A 19,292-nucleotide genomic window follows, 5' to 3' on the forward strand; every position below is an offset into this window, starting at 1 on the left:
TATTCCACTACCAGTAGCTATGGTGATTACAAGTGAAGGAGTAGAGTAGAGCAGAGCTGTGTGTCATTACAAACACCTCTATATCTGCAGCTCTCATCTCACGGCATGGTCAATGTGGGGTGAGGGGTAGTAGAGCAGAGCTGACAGAGCAATGGGTTGAAAGCTGCAGATGCAGAGGTGTTTCTAATGACACATTGCTCTTCTCTACTCCCCTGCCCTGCTTTTAATCATGCTAGAGATGCTAGAATTGAGCTCAGGGATGAGACAGGGCAGTGTGATTTTACATGTCTTACACAGAAAAAGCCATATCTGACATTCTCTTGGGACATGTTCTTTTCTTTCCCCCCTGCATGAAGACTACTTTTGATTGGTCAATGTCATGCAGAGGACAAAATTCAACGCCTCAGAGAAGTATCTCTGCTAGCGTCCCCTTGGTCTTAGTGGAAATCAGAATCTAAACTTTACAATCTAATGTCTCTTCAACAGAGGTGAGAAATTAATAAATAAAAACTGTTCTATGATGTAGCCAGTTTAACATGCTAAAACTGGTGAAAGGTTCTGTGTAAACAGGTTGTCCCTTACTCCTTTTAACAGGACCTTTACGCGGTAGCTGGAAGTTCTCGGATGCTGCCGGGACACAGCAACTCAGTCAAAACTATGGTGGTCGAGGCCAGGTGCTGCAGATCCCCCCTGTATTCATTTGATTATGGGATGGATTTGCAGTACCTGGCAACAGCCACTATAGAAACTGTAGAGCTGCTATGTTCTGGCAATGTCCTTGAACTTCCGACCACCACCGGTGCCGGTAACAGCTTATTGGGGGAGTACTGGGTGACGGTGGGTTATTGCTTTTATTGACTGGTCAGTTTGGGATGGGTTTGGGCTTATGTATCTACTCTGAACATGCAGAGCTATAATGGGTTGGGTCAAAGCAGCAGTCTGAGCCAATGATGAGATGGGAGGTGGTTTTCAGACTCCCTCTAAGGATTGTACATAGGCTTTTGTCAGAACAGAAGAGCTAAAAAACTTTAGCAAAACACATAAAAGCCCTCCTTGTCACATATTTAGGCCAAATAATTGATCCTAATTTGATACTTTACTTTGTAAATACTAATAAGTAAAAAATTAAAGATAACTGACCTTGTTGACGTCTTGGAGGTATATCCATGTATTGAAAGGTCGCACAGTTAAATCCAAGTCTGATAATTTTAATTCTGCTACTCCTGTGCTGACATTTCTTTCATCCCCATCTATTGCAAAAATAGAAAACCGCAGGCTGTTTTCATCTAGTGCAAGAGGATCGAGAGGAATGGAAAACTTCTCATCAAATAAAACTGAATATGCATTTCTCTGTATCTGTCAAAACAAAAATTGGATGCATAAGTTAATAGGAGAGGATTAATGGAAATTCTGCTCGAAGAAATACGAGTTTTCCACGGAATATTCAAAATATTCTGCATTGTTTTGAAACAAACACACAAACTAATGACAAATTATGTTGCTTCCTTTTTATTCTTCATCAGACTAATGTACGGTGTAAGGTATCAGAGCACGCTCTCGTTATTAGAACGCTGAATAAATGAGGGTTCCTGGGCCCAGAAAAAAAATGATTAGAATGGACCGGTTTACAAAAAGCAATATTTCTGAAATGTTAGCAGTTAACACATTCAGAATAAATATAAAGATAATGAAATATATGCCTAGTAGAAACCAACTTTTCAGGAATTTTTCAGGGGTGTGGGTGAGAAGTGGAGAGCAATGCTGACAAGGTTAGGTGTTGTACGGTGGCTTAGTGGTTAGAACTGTTGCTTTGCAAGGTCCTAGTTTTGAATAGGACCAAGGGCATGATCTTCATGTATATCGGATGTTTTCCTTGTATCTACATGGGTTTCTTCCAGGTACTAAAACACCCCCAAAAACTTAGAGAGGTTAAAGGGAATCTGTCAGTAGGATTGTGGCACCCTTGCGGGCCCAGTTGCCACAGAGGTACTGCATCTCAGCCAGAGGTGTGGTACCCCACTCTCAGGCAAGGAGGGAGCACTACCCGGGACCCAACCACTCACATCCAACACTACATCACTCCATAAGGGAAGGTCCAGATTGCTCCTAAGGGAGAGCACAGGCCTGGTCCCTGTCAGGAAGATGGAACTAAGTAGAGGAGGTGGGTGGAGGAAGTAGTTTAGGGGAGCACTGAAAGAGGAGTATAAAAGCAGGGTGGAAACATCTGGAAGCAGGTCAGTCAGGTCTGAGGAGTCAGTGTGGTTGATTCCTGCTTCCAGTCCTTGGAGCAGGAGTCCTGTCAGTTCTGACGGCGAGGGGGCCCAGTCAAAGGGGCCCAGGAGGAGAGTGAGGAGAGAACACTGGAGCAGTGGGAAAGGCTTCAGAGAGACAGAAGGGATCCCAGGGGCAAGGCGAGTGCAGGATGCCACCCGTGCACCCGAATTCACGCTGACGTGGAGGGATCAGGCCGCAGTACGGGACCGGCCCCAGCCTATTGGAGTTATTTAGGGCTCAGCTAGCAAACCAGAGGTTGCAGCATTTCAGGTGTTGTAACCACATTCCACTGCCACCGTGACTACCCCGAAAAGGACCGGCCCGGCTACCGAGTACCCCACGGCCCCAGGGGGCATGTCAACTTGGCGTCACGAACAGGATGAACCAACCCGTTACACCAGGTCTAGTGTGCCTATAGACTGTGTTTAATACTGTATGCGGCGCCCACCCCAGAAGAATGGGCGCCATAATGTGTGTGATAAAGGACGACAAAAAGCCTCCCATCGTGGGCCGGGTTCCAGAATGGCGCCAAAAACGGAGCCCTCCCCGTGCACCTGCGGCCATGTACATAGACTTGTCCATCAGTCTGGGGGAGCCGCCCCCTGGTGTGGCCGACAGCAAGCTGCAGTGGAACCGCCTCCGAAAGGGGAGAGGAGAAGAAAAACCTTGGAGACAAGGCGGGGCCACCGGCAGTGGAGACAGAGTGCACCCGGGAGGCGCCATGGAAGGAGGTAATGGTCAGACTCCCGCTCATGGCCTGCAGGCGGAGGATTCCTCCCTTAACCTGGAGGGAGTCCTGGGCAAGCTACCCCTGGAAGATATGGGGTTCCTACGTGCCGAGGTACAGGAGCTGGGCCAGCGGATGGAAGAAGCCCAGCAGGCCACAGTCACACAGTGGAAGGACGAGCTGCTGGTAAGGCTAACCCGGCAACGGACCGCGCTGAGTCCTACCACCAGCACTCCAGCCCCGGCGGAGCCTGTCCTGAACCCGGAGGGGCCGTGCAGTACCGGAGCGGCCGTGAGAGCAGGTAACAACAACATCCCTGCCCCGGGTGCCGACAGTACCGACACCCTCCTAGGCCCCCTTGATGAACTACCTGCCCCTACACCCGGCTGGGTGTACGGGCGCGCCAAATGGGACTGGTCCGCAAGGATCGAGGACCAGCAGGAAGCACCACTGTTAAACTGAACTAAGTAACCATCAGAAATAATGTGTGTATATAGTTACCCGGAAGGGTATTAGTGTCAGTATTGTGTGAAAAAAGAAAATGGGTTTAAAAAAAAATAAGTTTTTATAGTTACCCGGTTAAGAAAAAGACTTATAGGTTGTGGACAGTGAACAGCCAAAAACTTTAATTGTAAAAAGTTAGTGTGGCACCCCAGGGGTCTGGTTTCCACAGTAACAGCAATGTTATGTCTGAGAGCAGGTGGGAGGTCTCTTGGTCAGGGATCCTGTGCATGCCACACCTCCTGCCCAGTCCTGGGAGGGGAAGAACTTCCCCTATATAAACCTAGGGCTGAGGCAGGGTTAGTGAGTAGAGAAGAAGTAGAGACAGAGAAGCAGATATAGGAAAAGAACATCAGGAGCTCTGTGGGAGCAGTGCTACAAGGAGTCAGGGGCTGGCAGCTGCAGAGCTCACCCTGACTGAGAAGTTATCACCGGACCCGGAGTCCGAGGCTGTGGGGACTAACTCCTATCCAGCAGCAGAAACCGACCGGCAGGGGATTGCAGGTCCTCTGGCCCAGAAACCCGAAGGCATGGTCACACGTGTGGGACCAGCACCGCCGTCGTGGAGCGGAAGCTACTAGAAGGCCCCGAGTCACCGGCCATACGGGTGAGCACCACACGGTACACTCAGGGACGTGGGCTACTTATACCCGCCTCTAGCAAGGTAGCCGGAAGAGTATCGTTAGTTTGGGAGGCCTACAACTCCGCCTGGCCAGGGGAGATCCCATCTGCTCAAGGACTGACCAGGCACCAATCGCTAGCCAGTACTCCGGGAGGGTCTATCTTTGTCACCAGTAAAGACCCTGAACTACACCGTACCGTCTCCGAGTGGTTCCTGCTACCCCCATCATCCACGTCGGCTGCCCTGAGGCCATACCCCCCCCCCGTTGGGGGTTATACTATCACGCTGCACAATCCTACCACCGGCCTCAGCGGTCTGCCCTGCAGCAGCAGCTCCTTAGCTGTACTCAACGGGTGGCGTAGTCGTCCAACATCTACCGCTAATACAGCGCCACTTAGTCTGACTCCCTGGGCACGGACCGGATCACCGCCACGAGACTACAACCCTCAAGAGATCCGGCTCCGGGTAAGCTCCCGCGTGCGCAACGCAGCGCGACACAGGCCCAGGGGCGCGTCAACTTTTGGCGTAGTCGGCAGGATTTCGTGCCCGCAACCACCGGGTACTGCGTGCCTGAAAAAGACTGTTCAAACTTACCTGTGGTGAAGATTCCCGCCATCCGGCGCCATCTTCCGCTTCCTTCCCGCCATCGGTGGAGTTTTCCCGCCATCCGGCGCCATCTTCGGCCTTCTTCCCGCCATACGTGGAGTTTTCCCGCCATTGGACGCCATCTTGAGGACGCTGCGCGGGAAGAAGAGGGGCGTGGACTCCGAAAGCGCGCGAGAACTGAAGCCCCGCCTCACGTCCGGACGTTGCGTAAGGTCCTGGAAGGAGCCCAGCAGACGCCGACGTCACAGGAGCGCGACGGAAGGTCCTCAACCCTGACGATCCACTGCGGAGCCGCGGCCTACGGAAGAGGATCATCGCAAGGTAGGCCACGGTCCACTAGGGGGGAGAAGGATGTCGGATACGGAGGAGAGCTTCACCGCTTCAACCCCCGCCAGCGCCACCGCTGTTGCGGTCATGCCTTTCACCATGCCCTATATCCCGGGGGCAGCCTGGCTACCCCAGTACTCAGGGGAGTCACATACCCTGCATGACTTTAGAGAAAAGCTGGATAGCCTCTTCCAGGTGTACCCCCTCACAGAGGAGCAAAAAGTGAGCATCCTGGTGGCCCAATTAACCGGGGCAGCCCAAAGGGAGGTAAAGTCCTGGCCACCTGGGGGGAGGACTGTCGCAGGGATACTAACCCGGCTGAGGGACACCTTTGATACCCGCACCTCAGCCGAGATCAAGCTTAGATTCTACGGGTGCAAACAGCGGGCACATGAGAGTATAAGGGACTATGCCCTGAACCTACAAGAGGCCCTGAGAGCCATTAAGCAGACCGACCCTGACGGCGTGGGAGACGAGGACAGGCTGTTGACTGAACAATTTATAGAGGGTTTATATTGCAATGCCCACCGAACCCAGTTGCGGGCAATGGCCTTACAGGACCCTCATCTGGGATTTGCACAGTTCAAGGACAGAGCCATCCGGGTGCTTCGAGAACCGGCACCAGGTGGCGTTGTGACCCCCAGACGCCCCACTACCACTTACCACCAGGAGGCGGCGCCCTTGTCGGCAGGGCCTGTGGGAGCTGGTGCGCAGGCTTTGAACAATGACCCGGTTCCAGACCTGCACCATCAGGTCCAAGAGCTAGCTAAAAGCGTTGCTGCGCTAACCCGAACTGTGCAGTCTTTACAGGTTTCCACTCCAGGGAAGATCCAGCTGGCATCCGGACCGGAGGACATCCCGTGGCGTCGACCAAGGAGGACCCCACCGGCCAGAGGAAGACCCAGCGACCGATACAACGAGGACGGACGACCCATCTGCCGCCGCTGCAATCAACCCGGACATATGGCAAGGTACTGTCCTTTAAACTGGCACAACCTGGGGTAGAGGGCCAACCCCCAGGAAAAAGATCACCAGGCCCATCGAACTGGCGTGACAAATATGTGGGAGGACGTCCAGTCTTACCCGTGGTACTGGATGGCATTCCTATGAGTGCCCTACTGGACACCGGGTCACAGGTCACCACCATCCCGTACGTGCTCTTCAAGCAGTACTGGAATGACTCGGATATCACCCGCTACCCTGACGACGACTTGAGTATCATCGCCAGCAATGGTCAGCCCGTGCCACAGATTGGATTTAAAGAGGTGACCATTAAAATCGGTAGAGTCGAACTGGCAGCACAGGGACTGATCATTGTAGACATTGACAAACACGAGAGTCACCCAAAGATAACTCTAGGAACTAATGTAATTGAAAATTGTCTTGCAGAGGTGATTTTCCTTTTACAGCAGGTTGCCAAGAACGCCAGCTCCGGCCAGCAGCGAGTGCTCCAGAAAGAGATCCGGGCACTGATGCGACGGCAACAGCTAGAACTCTCCGGTGGTGAGATTGGTAGCGTGCGAATGTGTGACCCTTTCCCTATTGCCATGCCCCCGAAAAGTGAAATGATGATTTGGTGCCGGGCAGCTATTGGTCTGAGAGGTAGAGATTACCAGGCAATGGTAGAACCAGTTTACTCAGACAGTAGGCCCACCATTTTGACAGCACGGGGGGTGGTCAATGTACGCCATGGGAGGGTGCCCGTTCGCATAATAAATATCGGGAAGAGGGAAGTGTACCTGCCCCGGTATGCCACGCTAGCCAAATTGTATACCATCAATCAAGATTCCATACAGTCCGTAGAACCCTTGCCTCCATCTTCCCCGGAGGAAGGTAACGGCTCTCAGAAAACAATGGAGGACTGGTGTCAGCAACTACATTTGGGTACTGACTCCACTCCCTCACACCAGAAACAGGGAGTCTATCGGGTGGTTCAAGAGTACGAGAGAGTGTTTAGTAAACACCCGTTAGACTTCGGGCGAGTCAAGGGGGTAGAACACCACATCCCCACGGGAGACCATCCTCCCATAAAAGAGAGGTATCGACCCGTACCCCCTGCACATTACCAACACGCCAAGGGGATGCTTAGAGACATGAAGGAGGCTGGGGTGATCAGGGATAGCTGTAGCCCCTGGGCAGCTCCACTAGTCTTAGTCAAAAAGAAAGACAACACCATGAGGATGTGTGTAGATTACCGGAAAATCAACCGTATCACACACAAGGATGCGTACCCCTTACCAAGGATAGAGGAGTCTTTGGCTGCTTTAAGATCTGCTAACTTCTTCTCTACCTTGGATCTCACTAGTGGGTACTGGCAGGTTCCTGTAGCAGAGGCGGACCGGGAGAAGACCGCATTCACCACCCCGATGGGACTTAGCGAGTTTACCTGCATGCCGTTCGGACTCTGCAACGCACCAGGAACCTTCCAACGATTAATGGAGTGCTGTCTGGGCCACAGAAACTTCGAGACGGTCCTGCTGTACCTGGACGATGTCATCGTATATTCCAAGACGTATGAGGACCACCTGAAACACCTGGCGGAAGTGTTCGAAGCTCTGGCAAGCTACGGCCTAAAGGTGAAACCCTCCAAGTGTCACCTCCTGAAACCAAAGGTGCAGTACCTGGGACACGTGGTGAGCGCTGATGGAGTGGCTCCCGACCCTGATAAGATCACCGCAATTAAGGAATGGCCAAGTCCCTCCAGTGTAAAGGAAGTGCGGCAGTTCCTCGGGTTGGTAGGCTATTACCGCAGATTCATCCCCGGTTTCACCAAAAAGGCAGCTCCTATGCAGGACCTCCTGATAGGCCAGTCCCGGAAGGCCAAGAACCAGAAGCCACCCTTCAGATGGGAGAAGTTAGAAGAAGAGTCCTTCCGCCAGCTGAAGATGGCCCTCACGGGGGATGAAATCCTGGCGTACCCTGATTACAGCCAGCCCTTTATCCTCTACACCGACGCAAGTAACATCGGGCTAGGAGCCGTGCTGTCCCAGATCCAGCAGGGGAAAGAACGAGTAATCGCTTACGCCAGCCGAAAACTGCGACCCACCGAGAGAAACCCTGAGAATTACAGCTCATTTAAGCTAGAGTTCCTGGCAGTGGTGTGGGCAGTCACCGAACGCTTTAAGCACTACCTCGCTTCCTCCCGGTTCACCATGTACACGGATAACAACCCGTTGACACACCTGGACACAGCAAGACTCGGTGCCCTAGAGCAGAGATGGATGGCCCGTCTGTCCAACTACGAGTTCACAATCAAATACCGGGCAGGACGCTCCAATACCAACGCGGACGCCCTGTCCAGGATGCCAAACCTACCGGACGTAGGAGAAGATCCAGAGGGACTGGAAGAAGTCGAACTCCCCGCGTTCCACCGTCATGGGACTATCCAGTATTCCCACCGGGTAAGGAGTAAGCAAGCTGCTACGTTTAATCCCTTGCCTCACTACAACTGGGCGGAAACGCAAGACAGTGACCCTGCTGTCCGACTGGTGAAGGAGATGCTGACTCGGCCAGAGGCTAGCCTGGACCCAGACGCTCCGGAGGAAGCCAAGCAACTGTGGGCTGAGAAGAGTCGACTGTTCCTTTATAAGGGGAAGTTGTGCCGCCGAATGGTTAACTCCCGGACGCATGAACTAATCTGGCAAGTAGTGGTGCCACGAAGAGACGCAGCCGTGGTGATGGAGGCATACCACGACGGGGCTGGACACTTCGGATGGAAGAAGCTGGAGTTCCTGCTGCGCGGGAGGTTCCACTGGGTAGGCATGAGGGGAACCATCGAGAGGTGGTGCAGAGACTGTGGCCCGTGCAACCTAAGAAGGAAGGACCGTGCCAGCCAGAAGACTCCCCTGCAGTCCATCGTCACCCGGCAGCCGTTGGAACTGGTAGCCTTGGATCATGTAAAACTGACCCCAAGCAGAAGTGGCTACGTCTACGCACTAACCATCGTGGATCACTACTCCGGGTTCTTGGTTGTCATCCCCGTCAAGGACTTAACAGCTCGAACAGCAGCTAAAGCCTTCCAGCAGCATTTCTGCCGTCCACACGGGTACCCGGACCAAGTGTTGACAGACCAGGGACCTGCCTTTGAAGCGGAGGTCTTCCAAGAATTCTGCACTCTGTATGGCTGCCGGAAGATAAGGAAGACACCCTATCATCCGCAAACTAATGGACTTTGTGAGAAAATGAACCAGGTGGTAATGGATCTCCTGAAAACGTTGCCCCTGGAAGAACGCAGTCTGTGGCCTGAGAAGCTGCCCGATCTAGTGGACCTATACAACCACATCCCGGTAGGTTCCACCAACTGTACCCCGGCTTACCTAATGAGGGCGAGACCTGGTAAGTTACCTGTTGACCTGGAAATGGGAGTCCTGACACCCGAGGACACTTCACCAGAAGCAGACTGGGACACAGAGAGGCAGCAGCAGTACCGGAAAGTACAGGAGAGCGTGGAGCGAAGTCTCTGTCAGGCTAGGGAAAGACAAGAGAAAACTTACAACCAGTATGCTCCCGCTGTTCCCCTGGTACCCGGAGAGCAGGTCTTGAAGAGGAAAAGACGGCTCCACAAGTTGGACGACCAGTGGGAGAAGGACCCGTACACCGTACTGCCCTCAATCCACGAGAACCCGAAAGTCTGTACCATCAGTAAAGACGGAGGGGAGACCATAGCCATTGTATCCCGGGATCACCTGAAGAAGTGTCCTGAACAGCTACGGAACCCTGAAGAGGAACAGGAAGACCATCGACCCGTAGAGGAAAGGGAAGATATGGTTAGTACTGTGCTCGGAGACTTCCCTCGGTCCTGGACTCAAGTCAATGGTGCAGTTGTGGTACCCGTCCTCACGTTCCTCCAACCAGCATCCCAAGTGCCTACGGAGCAACAGGTAGAGCTGGAAGAGCAGCCGGTCCAGGAGGCAGAAGACTCCACACAAGCAGAACAGGAGGATCAACCCTCTGCTTATAGTGAGCCTGCCGTACCCCTAGTGAGTCAAAGAGCCGGTAGACAGCTGCCCTAGTTTACCCTTGACAGCTCCTACACCCTGTAGTTCAGGGATAGACAGTCAGCTCCGTAGGTCCACTAGGGCCACTAGAGGCCAGTTACCCACACGTTGGAGGATTTGAAGTGTATAAGTTGTTTTATTTATGGTTACCTGTTTTCCTTGTTGCTTGTGTATAATTATGTGTTTCTAGTTATTTTTAGGAGTCCTTGGTGGATTTACCGGGAATCCTTGTACAATTGGTTGGAGCGTAACTTAGGAATGGACTAAAGACTGTTAAGGACTCGGGGCAGGACAGACCCCTACCTGGTTACGTCTCCCTGTTTTGGTGAAATGGACACCTTGCTTTTCTTCAAAAACTGCACCCGGTTGCGGACACGCCGTAACCATCTTTATGTGTTTTTCTTATTGTATTATTATTGTTTATACCTTGTTATGTTTTTCTAAAAATATGTTTAGTCCCGGAGTACTAAATTTCACTAGGGGGGAATGTGGCACCCCAGGGGTCTGGTTTCCACAGTAACAGCAATGTTATGTCTGAGAGCAGGTGGGAGGTCTCTTGGTCAGGGATCCTGTGCATGCCACACCTCCTGCCCAGTCCTGGGAGGGGAAGAACTTCCCCTATATAAACCTAGGGCTGAGGCAGGGTTAGTGAGTAGAGAAGAAGTAGAGACAGAGAAGCAGATATAGGAAAAGAACATCAGGAGCTCTGTGGGAGCAGTGCTACAAGGAGTCAGGGGCTGGCAGCTGCAGAGCTCGCCCTGACTGAGAAGTTATCACCGGACCCGGAGTCCGAGGCTGTGGGGACTAACTCCTATCCAGCAGCAGAAACCGACCGGCAGGGGATTGCAGGTCCTCTGGCCCAGAAACCCGAAGGCACGGTCACACGTGTGGGACCAGCACCGCCGTCGTGGAGCGGAAGCTACTAGAAGGCCCCGAGTCACCGGCCATACGGGTGAGCACCACACGGTACACTCAGGGACGTGGGCTACTTATACCCGCCTCTAGCAAGGTAGCCGGAAGAGTATCGTTAGTTTGGGAGGCCTACAACTCCGCCTGGCCAGGGGAGATCCCATCTGCTCAAGGACTGACCAGGCACCAATCGCTAGCCAGTACTCCGGGAGGGTCTATCTTTGTCACCAGTAAAGACCCTGAACTACACCGTACCGTCTCCGAGTGGTTCCTGCTACCCCCATCATCCACGTCGGCTGCCCTGAGGCCATACCCCCCCCCGTTGGGGGTTATACTATCACGCTGCACAATCCTACCACCGGCCTCAGCGGTCTGCCCTGCAGCAGCAGCTCCTTAGCTGTACTCAATGGGTGGCGTAGTCGTCCAACATCTACCGCTAATACAGCGCCACTTAGTCTGACTCCCTGGGCACGGACCGGATCACCGCCACGAGACTACAACCCTCAAGAGATCCGGCTCCGGGTAAGCTCCCGCGTGCGCAACGCAGCGCGACACAGGCCCAGGGGCGCGTCATTAGCACTTCTTAAGGTGCTTCTTGATGGTTTTATAAAGACCACTGAACAAAAACCCGTTTGGTGTGGCTGAAGACGTGGTCCAACAAGTGGATGAGCTATGCCCTGCAGCCATGCCCAGGGCCTACACTGGGGTTTTTTGGACGGGTCCCTCAAATTGCACTTACACCAGTGAGATGGACACCCGGATAAGAATCTCAGTACAGTTTGCTGAACTTACTTGAAAAGTGATAAAAATGTTTTACGTGTGGAAAAAAAAAAAGATGCTATTTAAAGTGGTTTTATATTGTTTTATATACTAATGGTAATATGAAACTTTCAAGAAAAGTGCCTCCCATAAAGGGAAGAAAAGTTATTTATTTGTTTACTGTTCTTCTATGTGATGCATCCTAAAGTTTTGCATGTCTTAAAATACCTGTGTTTTTACTCTGTTCCAGCCCGCAGGTCCAGTTGCCACAGAAGTACTGCATCTCAGCCAGAGGTGTGGTACCATACCTCTGGGTGAGATGCAGTACCTGTGTGGCGACTGAACCCTCAGGGGCGCCACATTACCAGTGTGAGACATGTAGATCAGGAGAGTAGACTGACAATCATTACATGTCTCACACTGGTAACATTCCCTTTCACTTAAAATAAGCTCTGGAGGCGGAGTCTCAGGGAGATCTATGTCAGGCCCATAGATCTTAACGGCTCATTTACAGAATAAGAAAGATATGATTTCTCTGGAATAAGACATTGGATCACTGATATCAGGGTATTTCTTTTTCTTGGGCTTTCTGTGACCTGTATGCCCATATAGACGGCTTAGGAGGGTTGATCCTACTGACAGATTCCCTTTGATTGGTTTACTATGAAATCGGTGGTGTGTGAAGCGATAAGGACACTAGATTGTAAGTCACACTGGAGATAAGGATAAGAATGGTAACATACTGTGGGACATGACATGTTAGCGCTATAATCAATGGGAAATATTAAATGCTGACAATCAAGTTTTAGAGCCCCGTTTCCTCAATGTAAATCCCCTTCTCATATGAGACTTTTTTATTATATAAGTCCTCCTAACAATTAAAGAATACCTATTCTTTTACACAAAACATGTAGAAAAACTAGTTCTTCTTGCATCCCTAGCAAGTTAAATTGATTTTGGGTGCAAATACCAGTCTGATAAGTCGAGGACCTGGATATATTCTTATGCTCTGTAACTTAATATCAGTTCCTCCTTCATCAGCATTCTGTCAGCCTTATAAGTGCTGGAACTTTCTTTCCTTTACTTCCCAATTTGCACTGCTCTTAAATACCTAGGACTTAAAAATAATCTGTTACTAGATTCATGCTGCCCGAACCACAGTCAGCATGAATCAGATCCTAGAGGCACAACTGAAGAGAGGTATGTTTTACCCTTGGCGTTTCAGAGAAAACAAGTTTGAAAAGCCTTGCAGGGACCATAGATAGAGATGTGACTAGTTCAATGTGGTCCCGGGCCAGCTATCTCCAGCCCAGCTCCAGATGATTGACAGGTCTCTCCCATGTGTGTACATAGTGTCACCGGTGTGTCAGAAGTGACAGAGAGTCGCCCTGCAGTTGGTTGCAGAACATCTCTACGTTTGGCATTACAGACATCTTCTTAGAGGCTGTCTCTCTAGGACCCAGCGGCTACCTTACTCTGGCTAATTAACACCCTGGCCTGGGTGTATAAATACCTGCTGTCTCCTGGAGGGAGGTGCCGGCGATACTCACATTACTCTTTGTGAAAGCTTGGAGCAAGTGCATTACTTCATCCTCTCTGGAGCTATGAGGACGGGTGTTCATCTCTCTGAAGTCGACTAAAAGCTAAGCTATTTCCCCTGTTTGTTCCCCCTTGTTGTCTTTAGTGGTTAACGGGGATCGACTAGCACTCATCCCCCTCCCTTCCCTAGCCAGGGCCAAACGCCAGGGAAAGACAGGGCGAGGTTCGCGTGCGGCGATTGGTGAAGAGCCAATATAGCGACGTTAGTGAAGACAGGGTGATATTAGATCTACCTAGGAGGTCTCCACTCTCCCCGTTCCCTACAGTCTGGGCCGCCTTTCCCTCTTCCCTTTGTGTTGCACACCTTGAGTGACACATAGAGAATCCTGTCAATCACCTGGAGCGGGAGAAGCCAGCAGGGCGGACTAGTCCCATCTCTCCGCATGGTCCCCGGCCGGCTTTTCAAACTATGTTTTCTCTGAAACACCACAACGTTTCAGACTATAAAATAACTGGCCGCAATTGTGAAGCTGGTCTGTGATTCATGCTGCCTATGGTTTGGGCAGCATAAATCTAGTGACAGGTTCCCTGTACGATCCACCTGCACACATCATTAATCAAATTGCACTGCTTGGATTCCTTTTTTCTATAAAAAAAATACAGCTCTGACTACTGTAAAAATATATTAAGAAATTAGTCAGCACAAAATTTTGGGCTTAAAAATTACTTTCGAAAAAGCGGCGCATGTTCACTTTAAGAGGTAACGCTTGGAGCGCTCAGTATTTCTCAGCCTTTGTATTCTGATTTTTAAGAGCTCAGCATCTGATGCAGCAAACTCAGCGAAGCAATGAACATTTCCAAAAGGAACAAATTGATGCAAGTGGGATTTCCTGCAGAGATGGGGGATTATCTGTCATATGTTGCAGGGTTTTAGCTCTCCTGCTGTCCGCCGCTGCTTAGACCTCAGAGGCTCCTGCACACTTTTTAAGACAAGAAATTGCTGTAAAGGGAATACAGAAGAGAAATGAGGTGGTATGCAACGCTGAGAGCGCCTGTTACTATGTAATCGCTAATGATGGTGAATTATTATCTAAATACAACATAAAATTAAGTTATTTATTTACTTGGTTTCCCAATAAAAAATCAGGATGTTCGAAGTAATGAAGTGGCAGAAGATTACTGCACAGTACTGAGGGGTATATGTATATATCCAAGACCTAACCCAATAAGTGACTTATTCCGGACTGCCTTATTATATGGGATTTGTGTATTGTAAATCCAACATCTAACTACTATATGATCAGCAATGGAGTGTAACATTCTGATTTCGGCTGCAGATGTGTTGCGAGCGTTGCAGGAGACCAGCAGGGGGATTAGCCCCCCTATTGCCATTCATCTGAGGCTAGTCCTTGGCCTTTTCATTCAGAATCTGTGGAAATAAGGGGTCACTTATTTCTGTGGAAGATGTATTTCTGCACTGCAGGCAAAAAAAAATTGTGTGCAAATTTTCAGAAACCTCATTAACGTACAGATGGGCATTGGATCTCTTGAAGATTTCAGCACAGAATGAGCACAGAAATATATGTCAAATCCAACACCGAGAGCACTAAATCCCTGGACAATCGCATGATATATATATGGTTTGTCTGCCCTATGCAGCACTGCTCATGGATCATTTTTATACATTAGGGCTCGTGCACATGCCAGTATTTTTGGTCCAAGTGCTGTCCGACAAAACATCACTCGGGCCCATGTTATTCTATGGGGCTGTGCCGATCAGAGAAAAAAAATAGTTGCATGCCCGAGTTTGTTCTGATATTCGAATTACACTCGTCCATGCAAGTCAATGAGTCCATGGAAAACATCAAACTGCAGTCGGATGACATCTGAGTGCAGTCTGATTTCCACAGACTGGTAGAATGGAGAAGATGGAGATTTTTGTTTTCTCCATCTTTTCCTCATCCGAGAGAGTTAGATCACACTCTGATCAAATTCTGATCATAATGTCATTTGCATAATCAAAGCGATTCCCTCGGATGAGAGAATATACGCTGGTGTGACCCTGGCCTTAAAATGACACTTTTGTAATTTTGTTTTTGACTTTTTTAACTTTCAGCCACTGGAGCAGAGTTATAAGATCACTTATATCCAGACAAGCCACATGCTGATCCTCCTGGATTTGCAGTACACATACAGAGAAGGAGCATTAGGGGGCAGGAAGCATACAACATGTATTTAGGGTCTGAAGACCTTTTGGGCATTGGAATGACTGCCATTACATTATACAGGCCTAGTCTCATGTTAAAGGGTTGTCAGAGGAGAACAAGTACATACTTTTGAGCCATATCCATCAGGGTCAGAACTTTGTCCTGCAGCTAAATCTTACCAACATCTTGCAAAGCAGCTATGGTGTCCCCATCCTGCCCCATTAGGGATTAGATCAATTTTACAGCTAATCATGTTTATGAAATAGTACAAAAATCGGAAATACAAGCAATAGAACAAGAGAGGAAAGCAAAAGAGACCAAAACATGGCCATCGCAGACAATCCAAAAGCTCAGTTTATGCAGCCATCACTTGGTTAGAAATCTTGGTGCACAATACATTTTAAATGCTCCTTCAAACAGTCAAGTTTAAAGTCTAATTCAGTCCAAAAAAAAGCTCCCCAAGTCCTTAGAACTTAGTCCAGGACTGGGTGGCCTCTTCTATAACTGTTTCTGACCTCATTTGTAGAGTCTCCTTAACCCAAGCCTCCCAACTGTCCTGGATCCAGCAGGATAGTACAGGGAGGTCAGGGGTTTGTCCCAAGTTCATCTGTAGCCGGAAGCATCTATAATATAACGCTGCAAGCATTCTCTGTCTGAAGCCTCGATAGACTGCGCAAGCGCGACGCGCAGTCTGGCTCCAGACAGAATCACGCATCCAGCCGTTACAGGTAAGAGGAGTGTGTTTGGCGCCGGAGATCGCGGTATGCGTACATACCTACCTGACCGGAAGGAGCGTTGCCGCAGCGCCTCTCTTCGCTGGAGACCGGGCCAGGAGTAAGGCATCAAATCGGCGCATGCGCATAGCACATTTGCATTGTGTCTTCAGCAAAATGGCGCCGGACAGTGGGGTGCTAAGGCGCCGCACTCCTCCCCCGGCCTCCGACAGAACAGGACGCAGCAGTGCTGGAGCACAGAGAAGAAAGAAGGGTAGAACTGTTTATTTTTTTGTATGTGTGTACAGTGTAAAAGGGATGAGGGGGCCACACATACGAGGATTAGGGGTTGAGGGGGCCACACATACCAGGATTGTGGGGTGAGGGGACCATGCATACCAGGATTGTGGGGTGAGGGGATCATGCATACCAGGAAAGGGTACCACACATACTAGGATTGGGGGGTGAGGGGACCACGCATACCAGGATTGGGGGGTGAGGGACCATGCATACCAGGATGAGGGGTACCACACATGCCATTATTGGGGGTGAGGGGACCATGCATACCAGGATTGGGGGGGATGGGACCACACATACCAGGATTGGGGGATGAGGGGACCATGCATACCAGGATGAGGGGTACCACACATACCATTATTGGGGGGTGAGGGGACCATGCATACCAGGATTGGGGGGTGGGGGGACCATGCATACCAGGATTGGGGGGTGAGGGGACCATGCATACCAGGATTGGGGGGTGAGGGGACCATGCATACCAGGATTGGGGGGTGAGGTGACATGCATACTAGGATTGGGGGGTAAGGGGACCATGCATACCAGGATTGGGGGGCGAGGAGTATCACACATACCAGGATTGTGGGGTGAGGGGACCATGCACACCAGAATTGGGGGGAGAGGGGTACCACACATACCATTATTGGGGGGTGAGGGGACAATGCATACCAGGATTGGGGGGGAGTGGACCATGCATACCAGGATTGGGGGGTGAGGGGACCATGCATACCAGGATTGTGGGGTGAGGGGACCATGCATACCAGGATTGGGGGGTGAGGGGACCATGCATACCAGGATTGGGGGGTGAGGGGTGCCATGCATACCAGAATAGGGATGTGAGGGGTGCCATGCATACCAGAATAGGGATGAGGGGTACCATACATACCAGGATAGGAATGTGGGGTACCATGCATACCAGGATGAGGGGTACCATACATACCAGGATAGGAATGAGAGGTACCATGTATGCCAGGATAGGGATGAGGAGTACCATGTATACCAGGACAGGGATGAGGGGTACCATGCATACCAGGATAGGGATGAGGATTGCCATGCATACGAGGAGGGGGATGAGGGGTGCCATGCATACCAGGATGTGGGTGAGGGGCTCATGCATACCAGGATGAGGGATACCATACATACCAGGATAGGGATGAGGGGTGCCATGCATACCAGGATTGGGGGTGAAGGGTGCCATGCATACCAGGATTGGGGGTGAGAGGTGCCATGCATACCAGGATTGGGGGTGAGGGGTGCCATGCATACCAGGATAGGATGGTGGGGACAGGATGGGAGCATCACAAATACCAGGAGGGGGGCATCACATACCAGCATGGGAGACCATATACCAATAAAAATGCTCGCCACCCGGGCGTAGAACGGGTTCAATAGCTAGTACAGTATATAGCTAAACACAATGTATCTGTATGAAAATGGGATGAGGGGTGCCATGCATACCAGGATTGGGGGAGAGGGGTGCCATGCATACCAGGATTGGGGATGAGAGATGCCATGCATACCAGGATGTGGGTGAGGGGCCCATGCATACCAGGATGAGGGATACTATAAATACCAGGATAGGGATGAGGGGTGCCATGCATACCAGGATTGGGGGTGAGATGTGCCATTCATACCAGGATTGGGGGTAAGAGGAGCCATGCATACCAGGATTGGGGGTGAGGGGTGCCATGCATACCAGGATAGGATGATGGGGACAGGATGGGGGCAGCACAAATACCAGGAGGGGGGCAGCACATACCAGCATGGAAGACCATATACCAATAAAAAATGCTCGCCATCCGGGCGTAGAACGGGTTCAATAGCTAGTACAGTATATAGCTAAACACAATGTATCTGTATGAAAATGGGATGAGGGGTGCCATGCATACCAGGATTGGGGGAGAGGGGTGCCATGCATACCAGGATTGGGGATGAGAGATGCCATGCATACCAGGATGTGGGTGAGGGGCCCATGCATACCAGGATGAGGGATACTATAAATACCAGGATAGGGATGAGGGGTGCCATGCATACCAGGATTGGGGGTGAGAGGTGCCATGCATACATACCAGGTATTGGGGGTAAGAGGAGCCATGCATACCAGGATTGGGGGTGAGGGGTGCCATGCATACCAGGATAGGATGATGGGGACAGGATGGGGGCAGCACAAATACCAGGAGGGGGGCAGCACATACCAGCATGGAAGACCATATACCAATAAAAATGCTCGCCACCCGGGCGTAGAACGGGTTCAATAGCTAGTACAGTATATAGCTAAACACAATGTATCTGTAAGAAAATTACATCACTAGACCGCCCCTGCGTTGTAGAGCCACACACAATACAGACCGGCTCATCATGGGGACTGGGCTAGGTGAGTAGTTTTTTTTTTCTAGCCAGTGCAGTATTCCAAGTGGGGATAAGGGGCACCATATTGTGAGGGCATCATAATGTGTGGGCTCACTGTGGGGGGCAACATAGTGTGGGTTGAGGCAGGGCTGTGGAGTCGGTAAGCCAAACCTGCGACTCCGACTCATCAATTTCCCTTACACCGTCTCCGACTCCACAACTCCGACTCCTCAATTTCCCTTACACCGACTCCACGACTCCGACTCCCACATATATTGCTTATATTTAAGTGAAAAATTTATTGTAGTACAATGTGAACATCAGACATTTAATCATTTTTATGATACAATAATCAAGATATTTAGATAGAACATAATATATATTTATTGGAATACAACTTTAGAACACAAAAAACTGTAATAAATTGTAAATATGTATTACACTATGTAATATATATATATACACACA

General features: G+C 50.5%; 1 protein-coding gene across 4 annotated transcripts in view; it reads right to left on the reverse strand.

The window, feature by feature from the left end:
* SYT12 (synaptotagmin 12) overlaps positions 1–19,292 on the reverse strand; it is a 235,039-nt gene that overhangs the window by 47,187 nt on the left and 168,560 nt on the right. For all 4 annotated transcript variants that reach the window (XR_012252657.1, XM_073658045.1, XM_073658044.1 and 1 more), the window contains one exon: positions 1,141–1,356. Coding sequence is in view for 3 of the 4 variants with exons in the window: in XM_073658045.1 (XP_073514146.1) it covers positions 1,141–1,356 (216 nt within the window). In the remaining variant the exon portion in view is untranslated. The remainder of the gene's footprint in view (positions 1–1,140; positions 1,357–19,292) is intronic.

This window comes from Phyllobates terribilis, unplaced genomic scaffold (assembly GCF_046119375.1).
Source record: "Phyllobates terribilis strain yellow unplaced genomic scaffold, ASM4611937v1 Scaffold_13__5_contigs__length_258822181, whole genome shotgun sequence".
Lineage (NCBI taxonomy): Eukaryota > Metazoa > Chordata > Amphibia > Anura > Dendrobatidae > Phyllobates > Phyllobates terribilis.